Source organism: Zalophus californianus, chromosome 10 (assembly GCF_009762305.2).
Source record: "Zalophus californianus isolate mZalCal1 chromosome 10, mZalCal1.pri.v2, whole genome shotgun sequence".
Lineage (NCBI taxonomy): Eukaryota > Metazoa > Chordata > Mammalia > Carnivora > Otariidae > Zalophus > Zalophus californianus.
In genome coordinates, this window is record NC_045604.1 from 54695544 (window position 1) to 54719190 (window position 23647).

Here is a 23647-nt window from a genome sequence, read left to right on the forward strand (position 1 = left end):
AAAGTTATAAGCTTTGGATAACACTACAATGTAGAAATGTTTGTATGAAATAATCCTACATTAAAAAGCATAACCTAAGATATATATGTGAAAAAACACAACTACAATCATGAAGAATTTTAAGTAACATAAATGTTTTAAAGTTCAATATTTATTAGGACCTCTTTGGCAAAAAAATTTCTAAGTTTTGGCTGACTAAAACAACTCCACAAGGAGTGTAAATAGTGTTCACAGGGTCAATCCTAAACTCATCACAGGGAACGTGGGGACCTAGCAGGAAACAGGCAGACTCTTGAAAGTATAAGTGAAACTGGAAAGAGCTGAAGATTTCTAGGACTTCTTGGTCTCACAGTTTTGGCCCTTCAGGGAGATAGCTGCCATTTTGTTTTCTATTACCTACGTTACATTTGTCTTCTGTTACAGCTACATAATAAAAACAATACTTAAGTAAATATCCCTATAAGGGAATTATATAATCTCCTTATCAAGCTATCCAAATACTTCAACCCACAAAAATGAGGCCTGTAATTTTTTAAGAGTCCAAAGAATGTCCTTCTTTCAATGCGGATTTTGGATTTTCTTCAATATTATAAGGTTAGTACATTTTCACTGGGAGCATTTCTGTTAAATTATGCTTCTTTCCTATGAGTATTCCATAATGATTTTGATCTTCATGTTGGATGATATAAATAGAATAAATATTGGCTGTATGCTACCATTATACATAAACTAGCAATCCCCTTCAGAGATTTTAACTATCATTCACACATTTCTCATTGATATTAAGAAAAATAAGGCTTTTTTCTCCCTTTATCAGAATATCCTATTTTCTAAAATTCATATTTTATACGTATTTTAAATAAAAGCCATCCTTTTCTTCCAGATCTGATTTAAAGTATTAATATAAAACTATATAAGCCCCAAGTCCTTCTTGAAATGATAGTTTCTATTTTAATTCTACACCTGGCCCTTTTCTAAATCCTAAGATTTGTACAAAATATATTTACAATGTGTTAAAATAACATTGGGAAATTTACTTTCTGCTTAAATGATCTTCAGTGCAGGAAGCTATAGAGTCAGGGGAGAAAAAAAAACATTAACCTTCAATGATGAAAATTAAGAAAATTTTAAGACAATCTACCTTAAATTGTAAGTTTACCCTGTAATGAAATAATTTGGTTTAGGTACCCGACGTAACAGGACATAACAAATTACTAGGTTGCATTTGTGTATTTATTTGCTCAATCATATCTTCACTCAACCAATATTTACTGTCACCTGCCAGTGCCATGTTCGCTGATGGTAGAACAATGAATAAGTCAATGGCTCCTGGTCTCAAGAAGCTTACAATTTAGCAGGAACACTCAACCAATACATATCACGTGTGATGAGTTGTCAGTTTTCACCACCTGAAATAATCTCTTAAATCCATCCACTTCTATCTATTTCCATCAACCAATCCACCCAGCCCAAGCTATTATTATCTCTTACATAGCCCATAACCCATAGCCTTACCTCCCTAACAACTCCCCCTCTCAGTTCTGTCCTCCTTCAATCCATTCTTTACAAGGCAAGCAAAAGGATCTGTAAAAAATTCAGATCTTATTATGTGAGTTTCCAGCTTAAAAACTTCCAAGGCTTAAGGTCAAAATCCTTAATCTTTATATAGTTTTTTCCTCTCTTTGTTCTCTGTGGCCTTAATTCAGTTTCTTCAATTCATCAGGCTCAATCTTGCCTCAAGACATTAACACAAACCTCTGACCACCCAATTCAATGTCCCCCTCATGCTATGATCCCCACCCCAGATGCTCTTTAAGTTAAATACATCACTGGATTTATTTTCTTCATAGCTTGTAATCTGCATCTGATAGGTTTTCCTGCTTGTTTGTATGTTTTCTTTATTGGTAAATATCCTTCATGAGGGCAGGTACCATGAATTCCTTGGTAACCATTTTATCCTTAGTGACTAGGATAGTGTGTACTACATAACAGGTGTTCAGAAAATATTTGTTGGGAAACGTTCAGGCAGTTAAGAGCACAGCACCAACACTGAGCAGCTGGCTAAATTATTCTCTTTGAGTCTCAGTCTTCATCTCTAAAATGGGAAATGTAAATAAAATACTTAGCTCAGTGCCTGGGAAACTATAAATACTCAATAAATGTTAACTTTTAGGATGATAATGATCATCATCAAGATTATCGTTCAGATAGAAAGCTGGCCTTCATGACTTTAAACAGGTAGAATGACTAGTGGAATACTATTTACAACCACAATTACTGTCAAACTAGGGAGCATCTTGCTAACCGGAAGTCCATTTGGTTTGGTTTAGCATTTTGACTAGTCCGAATATGCAAAACTGAGGCTGGAGCAAAGGCTGGACTAGATGCTGAGAAGAGCTGACTGGATGTATACAATAGAGTGAGAAGCACCTTGAGTTTGGGGCAATCCAGATTAACAGCATTGAGAGAAGAAATAGGAGGGGAAAGAGAAAGAGAGCAACTAAGGTACTGTGCTTGGGCTGGGCCAGCACAAGGCTAGAGCAGCACTGCCACACCCAACCAAGTAGGGTGTCCTCTGGATAAAACAACTGTGCAGAGGGGTATGTAATATTCTAAATGAGGTTGTTTGAATTGTTGTAGTGCTTGCCCAAATCCTTAGTAAAGTACCAAAAATATCCTTATGTTATTATTTTGATAGAAATCAAAGGATCTATAAGATCAACCATCCCAAATACAAGGGAATATATGTGGACACACAAGCCTGCATGTCCAAACTCTGCCTTCACCTGCATAAGCAGATCCTCCTTGACTTGGGGTACACACACTGGCAGAATGCCCTGGGAAGGATGAAACTAGGAAAAGGCCTTTCAAACCCCTAGAAAAGAGCTCAGGGCCACTTGTATAGGGAATTTCCTAGTCTGGGGTACTAGAGCATGATCTAGAAGGTCAGCCACGTTTGGGCAAATCCCCTTGGTGGTTAGTTATAAACTGTCTAACCCTGCAAGAAGACAGTGTATTTCTTTTTGTGTTACAGAAAGCCCCAGTCTTAAAGTAATGTTGGAGAATAACATACAGTCAGGTAAATAGATTAATTATGTCTACTATAACCACATTGTATTATAAAGACTCTTTGAAGATAACATGTAGAAAAAAACACGGTCTGGGACACAGGGGGAAACCTCTCTATTAAGCTCATCTATCAGTAACATTACAGATAACATTATTGTAATTTAGAGTAATGGTTCAAAAAGTGCAGTCCACAGATGCTCGAGGGTGTTCATGAATCCATCTAAAATTCAAGGGTGGGCTAGATAGATCTGTTCAGAATAGGGAGAAAGCAAGAAAAATGCTGGGGACTTCCCATTATAGTCATGCCAACTCTAGTTTTAAATTATTACACAGTGTTATCATGCTATTGCCTCTGCCAGCTTTGTTAGGAAATCACGTGTTTTTGTATTATCACCTCCAATTCTTGGCTGAGGTGTAAGAGAACCCAGAGGTGGAGGGGAGGCAGCATGGCAAGTCTCACTGAAGTAATGGGCTCTGAGTTCCCTCTTAGAATCTGAACCTTACCATTCCCTGCTTAAAAAACAAAACAAGACAAAAACCACCAGGTACCATACATCCGCTCTCACAATATGAAATGACAAAAAACTGGAAATTAGAAGACATGCAAGTCAAAGAATGGCTTTACAATGGGAGGGCACAGTTTTTACTTGCAATGGCAACCATGAATATATAAATGTGACACCTAAAAGTTTATAAAAGCACTTATTTATATAAGATTTCTTAGAGTCCTAGAATATCTCTTTGAGGTGATTTGGTCAGCAAAGGTCCCCATTCAACAAGTGAAAAGAAAAGAAGTGAGGCCCAGAGAAGACTGACTTGTTTCAACACTGGCATTAGTCATAGCAAATCCACATCCTCCACACCTCACCATTTTCACTGTACCAAGCGTATGGTCTATAGGGTTTTTGTTCAATTAATGTAATCCTGGAAAACAGTTCAAGCCATTGTTCTTCAATCTCAAATATATGTCATAAGTCATTTATATTTATTACAGACTTAATAAGTTCCAAAAAATCATATCTATTCATATGATATAATATGCTATTTATTCAACAGCCAATTAGATATAATGAAAACATACCAACCTAATTACACAAGAAAGCAGGAAGATGGCAGAACACAGAAAAAGATGATAATCCTCTATGAAAATTTGAATATAAATTTGTCATTGAATAAATGAATGAAAATATTACTAACTTAATGATATTTACTGTGTCACATTTGCTTGACTAAGAAAGATAAATTATCCCATAAAAGGATTTCCAAGTACATGCTGGTGCATGTATTAGAGAGATACACTGGGAACAAAGAACAAGCACTTAATTTAACAATAAATTGTCTCCAAAAGTTGAATTAGAATTCAGGCTTATTTTCACAAAGGAATATTCTAAATTGGGGGGTTTTGAGGTTACCCACAGAAGCATGTTCAGGCCACATGTACTTGAACTATAGCAGTAAGACCTTTATGGAATCTCAGTATCATTTAAAACATTGCTGCTAAAAGATGGGAGTTTAGGGTACAAATTCAAGAGGCCAGAGACTCATCAGTACTTCTAAGCCCTACCGTCTGATGTTTCTTCTTGACCTCCTTTCCGTGTATCCTCCCTTCTGGTCTCTGCTCCCAGCCAACACTAATAACTATTTGTTGAATACTAGCAGAAAGCAAGGAACAGTACTGTACCCTCCCTTTCACCTGGACAGCAAGTTCAAAGGTGGTCTGCAGTGGTAGCAAACTCTCGGACAAGAGAAACAGAGCAGAATAGAGGATGACAGTGGTGGTGGCCAAGGAATGATGAGGTGGCTCCAGTGGAAAAAGGCTCTGCCCCAGTAACAATTTAAAGATAGGGGTCATTTGGGAGTCAGGCATTAATATTTTGAAAACTTCCTATCTTGTTTCTTGAGCAGAGTTCTAATGAGTAACAGTAGCTAATGGCTGCAGTGTGGCTATATGTGGCCCATCAATTTGCTACCCTGAACTGAAGAGTCCTCTCAAGCCACCCAGAATAAGCCACCATCTTCTCTTATCTGGACCACTGCTACAGTCTCCCAGCTGGTCCCCCTTCTTCTATTCTTGCCACTCCCCTCCTTCCACACACCCATTCCCTCCCACACATCACGCCCGACCCAGCAGCTGGAGTGATCTTTCTAAAACATTAATCCAATCATGTCACATCCTGTTGGAATAAGCCAATGGTTTTCAATTACCCTTGAAATAAAATCCAAATTATTGGCCGGAGCCTCGATAAGGCCCCATCCACTAGTACCTCTGATTTTATTTCCTACCTCTCTCCCCCATGCTCTTACATTTTGGCCACAGGATTCCTGCTGGCTCCCACCCTGGGAGGGGAGGTTATACTTATGGTTCCCTCTACCTGGAATGTTAGTCAACAAAATCTTCTACACAGCTCATCATTCTAGCCTCTGTTCCAATGTTACCTCCTCCCAAACACCCAATCAAAAGGTTCTTCCTCCATCACTTTCTAGCTCACTACCCTATTTTATTTTCTTCAGAGCACTTAATATCTGATATTGTATTATTAGTCTCTTTGTTAGTTCCACAAAGCAACAACTTTGTCATTTTTTTTTCTTGAAATGGTCTAAACTAAGCAAACAACCCTCTCCTAAACTTCTAAATCACTCCATTGTATTTCAAGGGTCATTCCTATACACCCCACCCCATGCCCAAACACCCTCTACACATATACTTTAATAAAATGGTCTCTGACACTCAGTTAATATTATAACTGCACACATTTATTTTCTGTTTATTGTAATCAAGTGCTCATGAGGGTGCTTTAGCAGCAGAGGTTTTGTAAAAAGTTATCCTGATTTTATAGAGGAGAGGAAGGGATGACCAGTGATCATAAGCTTACCAAGCTCTCAAAGCTTCTTCCTTCCCTATAGGGGGCACCATGTGCCTTCCAGTGGCCTTCTTTCAGTGCCCACACAGCCTGATAAGAGAACCCCAAAGCCATATTCCAACAGCAGCAGCTAATCCTATTGTCTTCAGAGCCCCTGATACTAACATCCAGAAAAAGATCAATGCCAAAATGCCTGGAACTTGTCTTAATAAATCCTCTGTGGGATGAAGCTGACTTGGACAAATCTAGCATCTCTGGGATTCTTGCCTACATTTGTGGTTGAAGACATAAACTCTGGAGCCAGATAGCCTGAGTTTGAATTTCTGCTTTGCTACCAACTAGCTATTTGACCTTGGGAAGTTAATTATCCTCACAAACACCAAGTAGTCTGCAATAAGGGAACCTGAGTCCTGTAGAAATGACTTTTCAAAAAGTTGGGGTTTTTTGTTTGTTTAGTTTACTTCTCTGAAAAATGGGGATCATAATAGCACCTATCCTTAGGGTTCTAATGTGGATTGAATGAGTTAATCTATATAAAACACTAGCTATTATTATTATGAATCCTCAACAAAATATTTTGCTTTCCCTAGAATAACTAATAAAGGCCTCCAAACTAGTATGTATTTAAATATACATAAATGATCCTCTGAATCCTTGGAAACAACTATATCTAAAAGAAGATCTCTTAAGGCAAATGAACACAAAAGAAGGTACTCTACTGATTTTCTGTCTAGGCAGGCATCTCAGAGCCCCTGAAGCTGTGGTGTTTAAACACTGGAGCTTCCCACACATTGTCGGGGATTTCTGAGCAGCCAGCACAGGAAAGAAACCATTGCTAATCCTCAGACTCTCAACAACAACAACCAATTCTACATTTGACTGAAGTCAGTGAAATATATGACTTAAAGATTTTTAAAAAGCTTCTTCTTTGCACATTTCTATAAGATTTTATTTCTCTTACTAAAGAAAACTTAGTGGTCATCCACTGATCATCTGATTAACACACTATTATGCACAAAGCACTTGGGAAACAGAACTATGTAAAACATGAAACTTTTAACTCCAGTAACTGACAAATGCACCTGGTAGTGCTTTCAAAAAAATATCAAGCCAGGATTGGAAGAACTTTTAACTCCGAAATACGTGTCCTTTAGAGCCAAATAAAATTGAAATAATCTCACCTGTAAATAGCTTTGCGATCATGAAGTACTCTTATTTAATGTTTGTATACTGTGTTATAAGCACCCAAAACTGCTCGGGTCAGACCAGAGCTATTAAAATTTCATCCATGATTTCCCAAATTTAGCAGTATCATTTTAGCATTCTAATGGCTCCAAAAGACTGATACAATTTTTTGCGCTTTTATAGCTATCAGATTTAAATGAGTAGTAAGTCACAGGACCAAAATTATTAACATCTAACATGAACCAGAACAGCATAATTATCATAATTCTTGCTTTTACATAGCTATCAAATTTTCAAAGAACAACATTCGTATAAACAATTACCTAGGACTGGCTTGAAGATTATGCAATTTGGACATTTTTCAAAAGCCTGCCATTTGAGACAGACATCACAGCACCAATCCCAGAATTCTTTATTAACTTTGCATCAGTGCTATTAATTTCATTCTTAAGATGCTCTATATCCTTGGGTATATAGAGTTTCAACACATTATTTAATGAAAACTGCTTTCCCTCTATCAGTATCTCGCCTTTATTACAAAGAAGGAAATTTCCAACAACTGACTCCTAACTCCATTTCTTCAGGTTAAGGAACACATGATTATACAAAAGAAATAAAAGAAATTTGAGGGGGATGTTATAAAATTAAAAAAATCTATGAGGAAAAAAACAATCCTTCTTCAAACAAACACCCCAAGCTAAGTCTTACTGAAAGAGAACCAGTCATGTCTTGAAATTGTATATCATAATACTTTCAATTAATTTGAAATTAGAAACACTTTAATAAGAAAACTCTGTCATCCTCTGTGGCTTACCTCATCATCTTTGTACCAGGACAAGCTTTCAGCAGTAAGGACAAACCAGTATCCCTTAGAGCCTCCTTTCATGATGCCGATGTTGCTGATGGTTAGCCACCCCTTGCGAATCACCTACAAGAGAGCACAGATTGGCAGAGATGTTTAGTTTAACATGAGCCAATGGACAGCAGAGGTCTTGTACCAAGTGAAGTTAAAAACAAGATATAAATTGCAATAAGAACAATACTGTTTCCCCAAAGCCCAACTTCTAGTAAGCTACTCAAGATAATTTATCTTCCCAAACTACAGATAACCAGAGGGAAATCTCTCCCATCAAATGAACCAAGTTAAAATTGCAGACTTAAATGGATGGTAGAAGCAAAGCAACTGAAATAGATAGGAATTAAATGAGGCAGACCAGTAGGCTTGTGCTGAGACGATTTATGGCATTGCTGCTACAATTAAAATGCATTTAGTTGATTGGATGAATAATAAACTCTCCATGCCCAGTGCCTGTTCTCCTTCCAGTCCACTGGTCCATTTGTTTGCCTGGTTTGCATCACATTATTATTTCCACCAGAGACTGGCCACCAAATGGTGAAAAGAAGAAACTCAAGTCAACCAATTAAGTTCCTTTTTAACAGCTCACAGCTCTGAATAAAACTGGATGAGGGAGAAAGCTGAAACAATAAGTGAAAATTAAAAGTTTGGAGTTTCTTAATAGTCTAGATTTATCCCTCTACTTCTGGTTGTTATTTGTCATGCTAAAAAATACGGAGCATCTTCATGAAAATCTTTAAACTGCTTTTAAATTTTAAAATATTAATAACTTGGATTACAGCTTTTATAGAAACTATTTATAAATGCATTTAAGTGAAAATCTATTTTTTTCTCATAGTTGCAAAGTTAAATTCAATTTTTCCACATGGCATAGTTTACTATCTCCCCTGGGCTAGATAATTTTTGTTGTCATAGAACCCAAAATGAAATACTATATAGAATTATATGATACTATTCTAAATACTAAAAATCATCCTATACCTAAAGTGTTCAATATCCTAGAGATCCTGAATTATCAAAAAAATTTACTTACTGAATGACCAATGTGTGTCAGTTCCTAAATGAAGATGAAATACCTGAATAATTAGATTTAAAAAAAAATACTGATAGTAAATTTTCTTGCTGAAGAAGGTAAGTCAATACTAGGGAAAATTGTGAAATAAGCCAAGTTGTCTTATTGATCTTCAAGACTCTCTCTACACCCTCAGTCCCTGACACCCTTGATTCCCTGTTTCAACTTTTCCCAGGTGTCCATTCTCCTTTAGAATGCTCCGTAACTTCTGTAGACCTCTATATAGAACCTCATTTTAGACTATGTAAGCTACTGACTAAGGCAGTTCTCTCAGTTATTCAAAATTACTCCTTCCTCTTCCTCTCTAGTTCAGAAAGAAGGAAACAACACTTCTCAGAGTATGGTTTCTATCAGCTATATTATAATCACTGTGGTGATTTCTAAAAATACAGATTCTTGGGCTATCACCAGTTCAAATGAATCAGAATATGTACATATGAAACCCAGAAATCTATATTTAAACATGTATCCGAGGTGATTATCATCCATACTGAAATTTGATGGCCATTGCATGTACACATACAAACAAAACGTCACTCTGCTAGAGCAAGTAATCTCATCTAATTTCTAGGAAGAAGCAAGTGGACAATTCATTTCACGCTAACATTGTTATCAACCCTATGAGCTTACAAATAGCATACTAATAACAGTACTAAAATGAAAGTACACTTATTATTTTATCATGTATCTTTAGAGACAAGGGAAGTCTCCCAGAAACTCCATAAAGTGCAACGAGCAAATCACTATTTCATTCACTGGTAAAACAGGCGGGCTCCAATAAGGAGAGCCATGAATGTAGTCCAATAAACATTTCTAAGGAACCTATCATATGTCAAGATGAAAAAGGCATGATGATGCTGTAATCCCTGCCTTCATGAATCTTATGTTTTAGTGGGGAATGCAGATCAATAAAAATATAATTTCAGTCTAATAGTGTAATAAGAAATGTATGTCAGGCAAGGAGCACTTGACATAATTCGGGAAGTTGTCATAGGCTTTCTTTGAAGAGATGGTACCTCAGAAGAGCCTAGAAGAGAAACAGAATTAGTCAGGTCAGGAAGTAGTTTGTTTACCTATTTGTTTATCTATATGAAGAAGAACAAACAAGAACAAAATATGAAAGAGCCACTAAATACAGAAAATGTGAGGGGGGGATGAAGAAGAAGTTGAGGTTGGGAAGGTAGGTGAGGGAAAGTCAGAGTGGATCTGGGTCCATGAGACCCCAAATTTTAGTGATCTCACTCCCCCTGGCAGTACTAAAACAAATTTCAAGTACACACGTAATTTTATTTTTAAATTATATATGACTACTGTGTTAATAAATTATGTACATCATATAGAAATATACAGAGAATTTTTTAATTCTCCATGAAGATAAAATAAGTAATATTAATTTTTTTATTTTGTGGGGAAAATATATTTTATGTCTTATAGTTACACTTTACTATTGACTTCTCAGAGCAAGGGTGCTGGCATCAAAGGTATATTAAATGTTAATAAGTCTGAATTGTTTTCTTATTTTCTAGATAAAAATACATATAAGTAGATGTTCTACTATATCCTCCTTTATTCTAGTGAATCTTACACACTCTCTAAGGCAGAGAAACCAGATTATGTAAAGCCATGATACAGTAGGATGAAAATAAATAAACTTACTGGAGAAATACCTCTGAGATAAAATCAACAGGACTAACAGCTGGGTAAGAGAGAGATTACTGGAGATAAAGACTCGAAAACTGCTCTGTACAGAAGCCACTAGCCACACATGGTCACTGGGCCCCAGTGAATAGTTTCAATTCAGGTGTTCAATAGTGTTAGATGAAACCTGGATTTTGAGAAGTTAGTACCAAAAAAATGCAAAATACTTCATTAAATGTTTGCAGATTTATCATAGTACTATTATATTAGATATACTGGGTTAAATAAAATCAATTTTTAGTAATCATTTCACTGTTTCATTTTTTTAATGTGGCTGTCAGAACATTTTAAATTACATATGTGGCTTATACTATATTTTTATTGGACATTATGCTGTTCTAGAAAGATTCTGAAACTCTTGGGACTACCACCTCAGAAGGAAGAGAAGAGAAGAAGAACCAAGTTTTGTAAAGGAGGGGAGTTGATGACGAATTCAGCCAAGGCCATGTTGAAAATGAGGTACCTATGGGAAATAACACATTCAAGTGACCCGACCTCTGAAGCAAAATGGGTATGTCAGGACTAGAGATGAAGACTTGCAAGTCATTAGTGTGTGTGTGTGTGTGTGTGTTTCAGTTAAAACTTTGAGTGAAAGAGCAGCGGCTCACAGTGGAATCCAGGGAAATACCAACATTTAAGAGGTGGTCAGAAAAGAGCCTGAAAAGGAATGTCAGAGAAATAACAGCAATGAGGTCATAGAAGCCAAAGGCAAGGTGAATTTTAAGGACAGTGTGGTTGGGAGAGTCAAATTCAACACAGACAGGGATGTGTCAAGTGCAACACAGACAACATAGTGTCTTCAGCTATGCCAGTTGCAGTGCAATGCTGGGAGAAGTCAAAGCTCATTGGGTTGAAAGGTGAATGAGAAGTAAAAAATGGAGATGATGATTGAAAGAGCTCTAACCATAGGAAGATGAAAGACAGTTAAATCAGAATAGACACAGGACCAAAGGAGGTGATGGTGTTGTTGCTGCTATTTTGTTGTTGTTGTTTTGGGGTTTCTTTTTTTTTTTTTTAGTATAGAAAAGAATTGAGCATATTTATGATTTGTGGAGAAATAACAGTACAAAGTAAGAGACTGGTGATAGAAGAAAAATGATAGAAGGATAAAGAAGATAGGAATGAAAGATAGAGTATAGAAAGGGACTGTCCTTGAACAGAAATAGAGCTGCCTCATCTTATGAATCTGGGGATGTTGGGAGAGTAAGGGCAGATATATGTCCTTTTTGGGGAAAAGGATAGAAAGTTTTTAGAGAGGTTATATTTGACCTTTCCATTTTACTTCATCAGAGCAGAGACTAAATGATCTGTAGGAGAGTAAGGGTGAGAAGTTGGAAAGAAGGCTTAATGAGAGCACTGGGACCATCGGTCACTGAAAAAGGGGGGGCACCTGAATTGCTCAGTCAGTTAAGCATCCGACTCTTGGTTAGGGCTCAGGTCATGATCTCAAGGTTGGTCGTAGTTGAGCCCACATTGGGCTCCATGCTCAGTGTGGAGTCTGCTTTGGATTCTTTCTCCCTCCCCTTCAGCCTCTCCTCACACTCTCTCCATCTCTCAAATAAATAAATAAGATCTTAAAAAAAAAAAAAGATAGAGAAAGAGAGAGGGAACATAACAAGAATTAATAAAAAATGGCTGGCACATCAAAAGGAATGAGATCTTGCCATTTGCAACGACGTGGATGGAACTGGAGGGTGTTATGCTGAGTGAAATAAGTCAATCAGAGAAAGACATGTATCATATGACCTCACTGATACGAGGAATTCTTAATCTCAGGAAACAAACTGAGGGGTGCTGGAGTGGTGGGGGGTGGGAGGGATTGGGTGGCTGGGTGATAGACATTGGGGAGGGTATGTGCTATGGTGAGCACTGTGAATTGTACAAGACGGATGAATCACGGATCTGTACTTCTGAAACAAATAATGCAATATATGTTAAGGAAAAAAAAGAAAAAGAAGATAGCAGGAGGGGAAGAATGAAGGGGAGTAAGTCGGAGGGGGAGACGAACCATTAGAGACGATGGACTCTGAAAAACTAACTGAGGGTTCTGGGGGGGGTGCGGGGATGGGTTAGCCTGGTGATGGGTATTAAAGAGGGCACATTCTGCGTGGAGCACTGGGTGTTATGAACAAACAATGAATCATGGAACACTACATCAAAAACTAATGATGTAATATATGGTGATTAACATAACAATAAAAAATTATTTTAAAAAATGGCTGGCAAAACACAACACCATAGAACTCATAGACGATAACATAGAAAAAAGTCTAGAAGACTTTGGGTATAATGACATCTTTCTAGACGCAGAACCAAAGACACAACCCATGCAATAAATAACTGATAAGCTGGACTTCATTAAAATTAAAAACTTCTGCTCTTCAAAAGACAGTATCAAGAGAATGAGAAGACAAGCCACAGACTGGCACAAGACATTTGCAAAAGACATATATGATAAAGGACAGTTATCCAAAATATACAGAGAACTCTTAAAACTCAATAATAAGAAAACACACAACCTGATTATAAATGGGCCAAAGACTTTAACAGATGCCCCATACAGATGGCAAATAAGCATATAAAAAGATCTTCCATATCATATGTCATCAGAGAAATGCATATTAAAACAATGAGATACCACTACACACCTAATAAAATGCCCCAAATCCCAAAAACTGACAACACCAAACGCAGGATGTGGAACAACGGGAATTCTCAGACATTTGCTAGTGGGAATGCAAAATGGTACAGCCACTTTGGAAGATGGTTTGCCACTTTCTTATGAAACTAAATATATTCTTACCATGTGATCCAGAAACCATGAACCTTGGTATTCACCCAAAGGAGTTAAAAACTTATATACACACATGTATGTTTAAAGCAGTTTTATTCATAATTGCCAAAACTTGGAAGTAACTGAGATGTCCTCCTACTGGAGGATGAGTAGATAAACACACCATGATATATCTAGATAATGGAATATTATTCAACAGTATAAAGAAATGAGCTTTCAAGCCATGAAGAGACATAAAGGAAACTCAGGTGCATATTGCTAAGTGGAAGAAGCCAATTTGAAAAGGCCATATAGTATTACATTCCAACTATAGAATATTCTAGAAAAGGCTAAACTATGGAGACAAAAAAAATCAGTGGTTGTCAGGAGTGAGGGTGGGGGTGAAGAAGTGATGAATAGAGCACAGAGGACTCTTAGGTCTAAAAATAATCTGCATGCTATTAAAATGATGGATATATATCATTATACCTTCTTCCAAACCCATACAGTGTACAACTCTGAGTGAACCCTAAGGTAACTATGTACTTTGGGTGATGATGTGTCAATATAGCTTCATCCTCGGTTAAAAAAAATTCTGGTAAGTTATGTTGGTAATGGGGGAAGGTACGCATATATGGGGGCAGAGAGTATATGAGAAATCTCCATACCTTGTCTTCAATTTGTTGTAAACCTAAAAGTGCTCTAAAAAAAATAAATCCTTTAAAAAAAATGGTTGAAAGCTGAGAATGAAGGCCACAGTTTTCAGGAACACAACTGGCAGAGTTGAGTAATTATTGCCAACAGAGCTCTGCACACTAGATGTAGAAAAAGAGAAGATAAATGGGAATTGATCCAGGGTTCTGAATTACAAGGCCCAAGTAACCTAAATACATGGGTGTAAAGATGTTGAATGTTTGGAGCAAGGGACTAATTCAGGTTATCATCCATTCAGTGTAGGCCAGGCAGAGAAATGAGACCAGGAGGAGTCTAATAAAAAGGTAGAAAATGAAAAGATGAAGAGATTGGAGATGCCTGTGAGGTTAAAAAAATTGCAGAAAGTATGTAAGTGAAGACAAGAATGGAGTCTTGGGGACTTAAAGATGATATGAAGCAATAAGGTGCCTGATCCTACTGGCACCATTGTATTAATCTCTCAAAGATGCACCACTATGTCTAGAAGTACTGAATGTTATACCTAAATAGGATATTTGGTAAACATGATTTAGTCCAGTGGATATATTCAAATGCACTATATGGAAATTAGGAGTTACTAATAACAGTTAAAATGAAATCTGCAAGGAATTGGCAAAAAATAATTAGATATTACATTCTATGAAATTACAGTCATTTGCATTGCAACAGGCTTTCTCATTTGGAGAAGAGAGTGACAGCTAGCATGTTGTGAATGCACATGGCCACATCCCTTCACAGGCACCCACAGAAGTGTGTTCAGCACCGAATGCTGTCAGCAAGTTAAGTTGCTGTCATAAAATACTTAAGAAGCTCTGGCCTACTCCCAGCCCTTTCTGGAGGAAAAAAAAAAAAAGGAAACATATTTGCCACAAATGGGCTTTTTGTTTTCCCAATGACAATCAGTGCAAAATAAAAATCAAGAAAAAACAATTCCTAATGTACTTTTTCACAAAAGAATTGAAGGGGAGAGAGAAATCATGAAATCAAGGTAAAACAGTGGAATAAGATTGAAAAAGGCAAGCATTCAGGAAAAATGGTCAGAATACAAGAGGTAAGAATGCTGAGGGGAAGTTTAAAAAAATGAGACAAAGGAAAATAAGTGTGAAAAAGAAGACAAAGACTAATTAAAATAATAAAATTTGAAAAGAATGATGAGACAAATGGGATTGATAGTAGTTTTTTTCATAGAGAAAGATAGAATATAAAATGTTAATTCTGCATTCAAATTTAAAATTACCAAAAAGAAAAAAAGCCACCAATATTCAGTAGAATAAGCATTTACAGCCTCTTGGTGTTTGAACATCAAATTGTTTTGAGTGTCCAAGTAAACCAGAGCAAGCAAGCTCATAATTACATGACTAGAAGGGACCTTCAGAACTGAAAGGGCATGTTCATATTTGTAAGGCTTGAGGCCAACCATTTTAAAAAATTTATTGCCATAAAATATCACGCAAGCTTTTTTTTTTTTTTTTTTTTTTTTTTTGCCAGGAACAGAAACTCTAAAAGCAACTGTAAGACCAGGAGGGGGAGAGTAGAACAGCTCTCCAACTTGCAAGTCTGCCAACAGAGTGGCAAGCCTTCTCTAAGGAGTATATGTTCTAGCTAGTTCCCTCAATGCTATGAGAACCTAGGGATGGTAAAACCTATATGTTAGGAATGAGTTTGGATCTCAACATCTGGCCAGCACACTGGATCATAAAATTAATACACAGACAAGGAATAAAATTATGGAGAGAAAAAAATACATGTGGAAAGTTCTAATGTGGCCAAGGATTTGGGCCTTGAACTTTATTTGTGAGCAGGGCGTTTTAACCTTGGCCTTGCTTATGGTAGACCATACAAGTTCTTCTCAGCTCTGCAGCTGGCTTTTAACTCTTGCAGCCTAAGTAGAGGTTGTAAATCATAAATTGCTTGATATTTTGGTCTTGGTAGATTATAAAAGCTTATACATAGGCTTAATCCAGAGATGAGCAGCTGCTTCTATAAAGGTAACTGACATACTGCATGGCCTCCATGGATAATTGCTGCAGAACTGCATAGGCCCAGCAAAGTCAGTTGGGCAAGCCAGTCACTTGGGAGAGACCTACCTTTGGGAGCACAGGCATTCTCAGAATATATTCTTCTCCTGGAATTTGGCTGGCAGAAAGTTTTCTAAGCGGGTGTGCCTGAGGCAAGGATTCAACTATAGGGAAAAGGGTCTTTCCATCTACAGGCCTCGTAGGCCTCAGGAGGGAGAATTAAATTTACTACTTTTAAACTGTAAGGCAGCTGAGGCGTATGTATCACAGAGCCCTCTTGAGGTTCTAGCTTTAATTTATTAGATCCAGGCGCAGGTGGAAGGTAGAAAGGGTTAGGTGAACTTCCCTCAAGGCCGTTGTTTATCTGGGCCCAGGGCAAAGAGAGAACCGTGGAGAACTAACCTTAACTCATGTGGCTTATTTACAGACTCGAGAGTCACCCTCCGCTGCAGTTCAAGCTCTAAAGCTGGCTCTGGATTAATTATATAGGCAGGAGGAAGTCTCCTTAGGAGGCCTAGGCTTTTAGATCAAGAAATTATGTAACAAGAGGCAGGAAGAGAAACACAAAGGCAAAGGAAAAATTAGGTTTTGAATATGCCGCACAGTGGAGGGAGGGAACTCAAACAGGACCTGGTGACCAGGGCCACCACCACTGCAGAGTTCTAGACATTGCAAAAGACAGCAACGGTTCAGCATTCTTCTCCCAGACCACGTGTCTAGATGGCTTTCCCCCTTGGTGGTTAAGTGCACAGTCACAAAAATAACTTCTTAGGGAGAGAATCCTCCCAATAAATGTATAGTTCACAAACACCTAAAAAAAAAAAACAAAAAAAAAACTGTTTGACAGCCTGGTAGGACTAAAACCGGGAAGGTTTCCTCTGTCTACCCTCTCTCTTTCAGATACCCCTAAATGTCTGCTGTAGTCGATGGCCACACCTACAAAACAGTACAAGAAGTGGTGACTGAAACAGTACGGTACAGGCACAAAAATAGACACAGAGATCAGTGGAACAGAAAAGAAAGCCCAGAAATACACCCATGCTTTTATGGTCAATTAATCTATGACAAAGGAGGCAAGAATATACAATAGAAAAAAAAGCAAGAACAAAAACAGTCTCTTCAACAAATGGCATTGGGAAAACTGGACAGCTACATTTAAAAGAATGAAACTGGACCACTTTCTTACACCATACACAAAAATAAACTCAAAATGGATTAAAGACCTAAATGTGAGACCTGAAATCATAAAAGTCTCCAAAAGAGACCACAGGTAGTAGTTCCTCTGACATCAGCCATAGCAACGTTTTTCTAGATATGTCTCCTGAGGCAAGGGAAACAAAAGCAAAAATAAACTACTGGGACTACACCAAAATAAAAAGCTTCTGCAAAGCAAAGGAAATAATCAACAAAACAAAAAGACAACCTATTGAATGGGAGAAGATATTTGCAAATGATATATCTGATTTAAAAAAAAAGAAGATAGTAGGAAGGGAAAAATGAAGAGGGGGAATCTGAGGGGGAGATGAACCATGAAAGACTATGGACTCTCAGAAACAAACTGAGGGTTCTAGAGGCGAGGGGGGTGGGGGGATGGGTTAGTCTGGTGATGGGTATTAAAGAGGCCATGTACTGAATGGAGCACTGGTGTTATACACAAACAATGAATCATGGAACACTACATCAAAAACTAATGATGTAATGTATGGTGATTAACATTACATAATAAAATTTAAAAAATGTAAAATAAAGAAGTTACTATTCAAAATATATAAAGAATTTATACAACTCAAAACCCAAAAAACACAAATACTCCAATTAAAATGGGCAGAAGACATGAACAGACACATGAAAAGATGCTCAACATCACTCATCATCAGGGAATTGCAAATGAAAACCACAATGAGATGTCACCTCACACCTGTCAGAAGGGCTAAAATCAAAAACTCAAGAAACAACAAGTGTTGGCAAGGATGTGGTGGACTGTTGGTGGGAATGCAAACTCGTGCAACCACTGAGGAACACAGTATGGAGGTTCCTCAAGAAATTTAAAATAGAATTACCATATGATCCAGTAATTACACTACTGGCTCTTTACCCAAAGAATACAAAAACACTAATTTAAAAAGACATATGAACCTCTATGTTTATTGCAACATTATTTACAATAGCCAAGATATGCAAGCAACCCAAGGGTCCACCCATAGATGAATGGATAAAGATGTGGCATGTATGTACAAGAAAATACTACCCAGCCATAAAAAAAGAGTGAAATCTTGCCATTTGCCCCAAGATGGATGGATCTAGAGGGGTAAATGCTAAGTGAAATAAGTCAGCCAGAGAAAAACAAATACCATACAATTTTATTCATATGTGGGATTTAAGAAACAAAACAACAAATAAAAAAAAGAGACCAAAAAAACCAGACTCTTAACTATAGAAAACAAACTGGTGGTTCCCAGAGGGGAGGTGGGTGGGGGGGGTGGGTGAAATAGGTAAAGGGGATTAAGAGTACACTTATCATGATGAGCAATGAGTAATGTATAGAACTGTTGAATCCCTATATTGTACATCTGAAACTAATATAACACTATACATTAATTATACTGGAATTTAAAAAAATTAAGTACCTAGAACCTTCAAAAAAAAAAAAGGAAGAAAAGAAAAGAGCACAGGAACATAAATGTAGCCGGGGATAAACTGCTTTAAAGATCAAAGAGTCTATTTGTCTTAATAGATTTGGTTGATTTGGAACTAGTGCTGGGACTATCTTTCGTGGCCCACTTTTGCTTTATTTCTGAAGTAAGGAACACAGAGACTATTTCAACTTCAGAAGCCCACAAACAACAACCCATTTTTGTGGAGGCCAGCTCAGGGTGCACTTGCTGAAGGAACCCCAACTCCACTGGGGCAAGACTCTCTTTGCCCGAAGCTGAGAGATGTTGAATTGGGGGCGGACTTTAACTTGATGTTCCACAAGTATCTTAGACTTCACAAACTCCTGTGGCAATATAATCTGTGGACCTGAACTTCTGACAACTTCATGGTAGGAGGGGGTTCATGTTTGCATTAAGGACATGTCTATTTTGTTGATGTTTTATTACTGAGTCTTAATATATTAGAATATATTATTGATGTCGTATAATCATTGCAGAATCTCCATAGGCTACGGGAACAATATGACTGGACATAATTTGAAACAGAAAACAAGGTAAGGACAAAACATTTAACCTTAAGTACAGACTGGCCTTGGATTGAATTTTACTGATGTACTGTTTTGACCCATTTCAGAGCCTTCTATCCATCAGAGGTGCTTGGAGGATGCCCAAAGGAGCCATGGTTGGCTTGGGAGGAATGGCTTCAAGAAGCAGGAGCAGGACTGGTAGACTGTTGATCTGTTTCCACAAAGGGGGCTCACCACGCTCCTGGTGAACCAGTGGCTTAACCATTTAACCCAACAGAATAAAAGGTGGTGGAAAGCTCAAGAATACTGCCAAGAGCAGGGAACGCTACTCCATCCAGGTTGCTTACTCACTCATTCCCCCTCCAGGAGGAGTAGTGACTTCTCAGATTGGAAATCTAGAAGGACAAATAAGGAAGTGTCGCCAGGACTATTCTCGCCCCCATTCTCTCACTTATTCATCTTGGGAGCTAGCCTGACCATAGAGAACACACAGCCAGGAGAAGAAAGAAGGGGCTTATGCCTGTGGTTTTAAGAGATAAGTTAAATTCAGGAAATACATTCAAAGATCTTTCTCACCTAAGACACTTGATAAGTCAGTCGACTGGTATTTACTGAATGCCTCTGATGGACCAGGCTCTGTGCTAAGGACCCTGTCCCTCTGATCACAAATGAGGGCCACCATGACTATGCCCAGATGTGTCTTACCACGGACTGACATAATGTAAAAAATTGATTTTCGCATCCGATGAACTAATCTTGTGACTGGGATAAAGAAGCTGTGAAAACAAGCAAATAAGGTGAAGCATATCTAAGCTAATTGAAACAATAATCAAATTAAGACACAAAATTATCAAATATTTTATGATAAATTGTTCTGTTTTCAAGACTTTACAAAACACCACTATGAAGGAATTGGGTAAGTGACATTTGTATGCTTGGATGTTCCTTTCATGGTTTTACCTTTCTAGGAAATCAGAACACAGAGTTTCATAAGTATCTAAAATAGGCAAAGGTAAGAATACAATTTAACAGGGGCGCTTGGGTGGCTCAGTCATTAAGCATCTGCCTTTGGCTCAGGTCGTGATCCCAGGGTCCTGGGATTGAGCCCCGCATCGGGCTCCCTGCTCAGCGGGAAGCCTGCTTCTCCCTCTCCAGCTCCCCCTGCTTGTGTTCCCTCTCTCGCTGTGTCTCTCTCTGTCAAATAAATAAAATCTTCAAAATAAATTAAAAAAAAAAGAGGAATACAATTTGACTCCATTTCTAGGAACTCCAGGATAATAAAAATAGCTAACATTTATTGAACACTATTCTAACCCAGACATTGTGCTAAAAGTACCATGCATATTATTTCTTTTAATCCACAGAATAATCCTTTGAGGGAAATAGTATTTTCTTTATGTGACAGATGACGAAATTGCAATCAGGCCCCCGTTTCACTGCCAAGCACCTCCTTGTAGCTAACAGGCCTTCCTTAAAGGAGGAGCATAAATAAATAAACAAACAGACAAATAAAATTTATTTATCATGGGAGTTGGCCACTTTGCTCACTTTGATTCAGCCTCTTAGTATTTGCATAAAAGAAAACCTCGCTGGTGGTCTGATATCAGAGCCCCAGCCCTTAACCCACAACGGATACAGGGATGCTGGCTGGCAGCACTGTTTCTAATAGTAAGCAACTGGAAACAACCTATTTGCCTAAATGGAAACTAACAGATTATGTCTAATGTCAGATAACCCTCTGACATTAAATTAAACGGAGGGAGTTGGGCAAAATGGGTACAGGGGAATGGGAGATACAAGCTTCCAGTTATGGAATGAATAGGTCATGGGAATAAAAGGCAGAGCATCAGGAATATAGTCAATGATATTATAATAACAATGTAATAGGACAGGTGGTAGCTATACTTGTGAACATAGCATAAGGTATAAACTTGTCAAATCACTAAGTTGTACACCTAAAACTAGTGTAACATTTTGTGCCAATTATACTAAAAAAGAAATAGGAATAGGGTCATTGTCCAAGGTTCAGTCCATATTTAGGCCAATGGCTTCATTCTGTTCTGTGATTGCAGAATATACCCAAGCCCGGTTAGTCACATTACAAAATAATAAAAAATAATAATAATAATAATTTTTGCACTTCCTCTAGGTATTAATTAAAAACAGAGAAGATGATATTTGAAGTTTTTCTATCCTCTATTGATTTAGAAATTTAATAAATTCTCAAGGTTTCTTATGGTTAAAAAAATGAGCAGAGCAAAAACACCTAATGCATGACATGAGAAAATATTTTTGCCAAGGACTCATAATATTAAGCAGGACTCTAGAGTCAGACTGTCTGGGATTGTCTCTTAGCTCCAACACCTGCTAGCCAAGCGACATTGGGTGAGTCTCTGCCTCAACTTCCTCACATGTAACATGGGATAATAACAATAGCTGTAACAGTTTTTGTGAGGATTATGAGTTAATAAATGTAAAGGACTTAGATCAGTACCTACTTGTATCACTATGTATGTATTATTTCAGTTACATTTGTTAAGGTAAAGACAGAAAAAAGACTAATATATACACCAACTGTTTAACTATGATTGAAAAGTAGTGGTAAGATAAAAAGTTATATTTATTTCCTCCAATCTTCCTGGATTTTCCATTTTCTCCTAAAATATTCATGCTATTAAAAATGCAAGGTGCCATCATATTACTGCTTGGTTAAAAGAGGCAATTTCTTGAGATTCCCTTAAATGTGTAATGAACACAGCATGATGGAGGACTGAGGCAGATTATAAACAACTCAGTAGTGAAATAACTCTTCAGCACAACATAAAAGGAAGTAATTCTGGATTATTATATGGGAAATCACCATAATGAAAGAAGCCTGACTATTTTAAATAAGGAACTGACTGGGCTGGGAGAAAACATATTAATAGTATTCAATAAAACTGACTGAAAAGAAGGAAATGACATTTAAGATCTGTATCAAATCCCCTTTTTATTTGAAGATACAGCTGCCAAAGAGATGACTTTCTGGTTTCTCTATAAAATCCAACCTTTACCTAACAAAACTGACATGAATTTGGATCATGACCACATAAAAAAAATTTTTTAAGCTGAACTCCAAGTTATTGTTTCATGAAATACCCTCACAAGGGTAGGGGGCGGAGCAAGATGGGGGAGGAGTAGGAGACCTGGATTTCGTCTGGTCTCAGGAATTCAGCTGAATAGGGATCAAACCATTCTGAACACCTACGAACTCAACAGGAGATCAAAGAGGAGAGTAGCAACAACTATCTAAACAGAGAAGCGACCACTTACTGGAAGGTAGGACGTGCGGAGAAGTGAATCCGAGGCGATATTCGGGAGGAGAGACGGTGGGGGAGGGGCCTCCGACGGCCGCTTCTGGCAAGTGCTAGAGCCGCGGAGCACAAAATCGGAACTTTTAGAAGTCAGCTCCACTGAGGGACGTCGCTCCAGTGGCTAAGCGGGGGGATGGAACCCTCGCGGGACAGTGTGGTCTCAGGACCCTCGGGGTCACAGAAAGACCGGGGGTGCCTGAGTGCAGCAGAGCTCCCAGGTATCGGAGCCGGGAAGCCGGCTGCAGAGACAGAGCCGAGGCGCGGGCTCTCAGCTCGGGGTTGCCATAAACTGTGATCCACCGCCCAGTCGGGCCACTGCTCCTCCAGCAGGGACCCAACAAGCAGCAGGTCCGGGGAGACTCCCCTTCCTCCCCCGGGAGGAGCGGTGCGGAAGCGCACCGCAGGGATCTCCTGGGTTTGGAGACTCCACAGGGGGTTGGGAGCCAGAGATAGACACACTCGGTCACAGGCCGGGTGAGCACGGAGTGCGGCGAGAGACCGGGGACACGGGAGTGATTTCTTTTCTCTGGGGGCGCACTGAGGAGTGGGGCCCCGAGGTCTCGGCTCCTCCGGGCAGAGAGTGGGAGGCCACCATTTTCACTCTGGTCCTCCAAAGCTGTACGGAGAGCTTGCAGGGAACAAAAGCTCCCGAGAGCAAACCCGAGCAGATTGCTTAGCCCGGACCGACAAGGGCGGGGTAATTTGGCCTCCGGCAAAGACATTTGGGAACCACGGCAACAGGCCCCTCCCCCAGAAGATCAGCAGAAACAGCCAGCAAGCCAAAACCAAGTTTACCGATCAAGGAGAACGGAAGAACTCCAGCGCTAGGGGAATACTGCACATAGAATTCATGGCTTTTTTACCATGATTCATTAGTTTTTCAAAGTT

The 23647-nt window shown here is 38.4% G+C and overlaps 1 protein-coding gene across 8 annotated transcripts in view; it reads right to left on the reverse strand.

Annotated features, from left to right (window-relative positions):
• The window catches only part of DNM3 (dynamin 3), a 585110-nt gene that overhangs the window by 258156 nt on the left and 303307 nt on the right, over window positions 1–23647 (reverse strand). For all 8 annotated transcript variants that reach the window (XM_027613359.2, XM_027613356.2, XM_027613361.2 and 5 more), the window contains one exon: window positions 7930–8043. In XM_027613359.2, the coding sequence (XP_027469160.1) occupies window positions 7930–8043 (114 nt within the window). The remainder of the gene's footprint in view (window positions 1–7929; window positions 8044–23647) is intronic.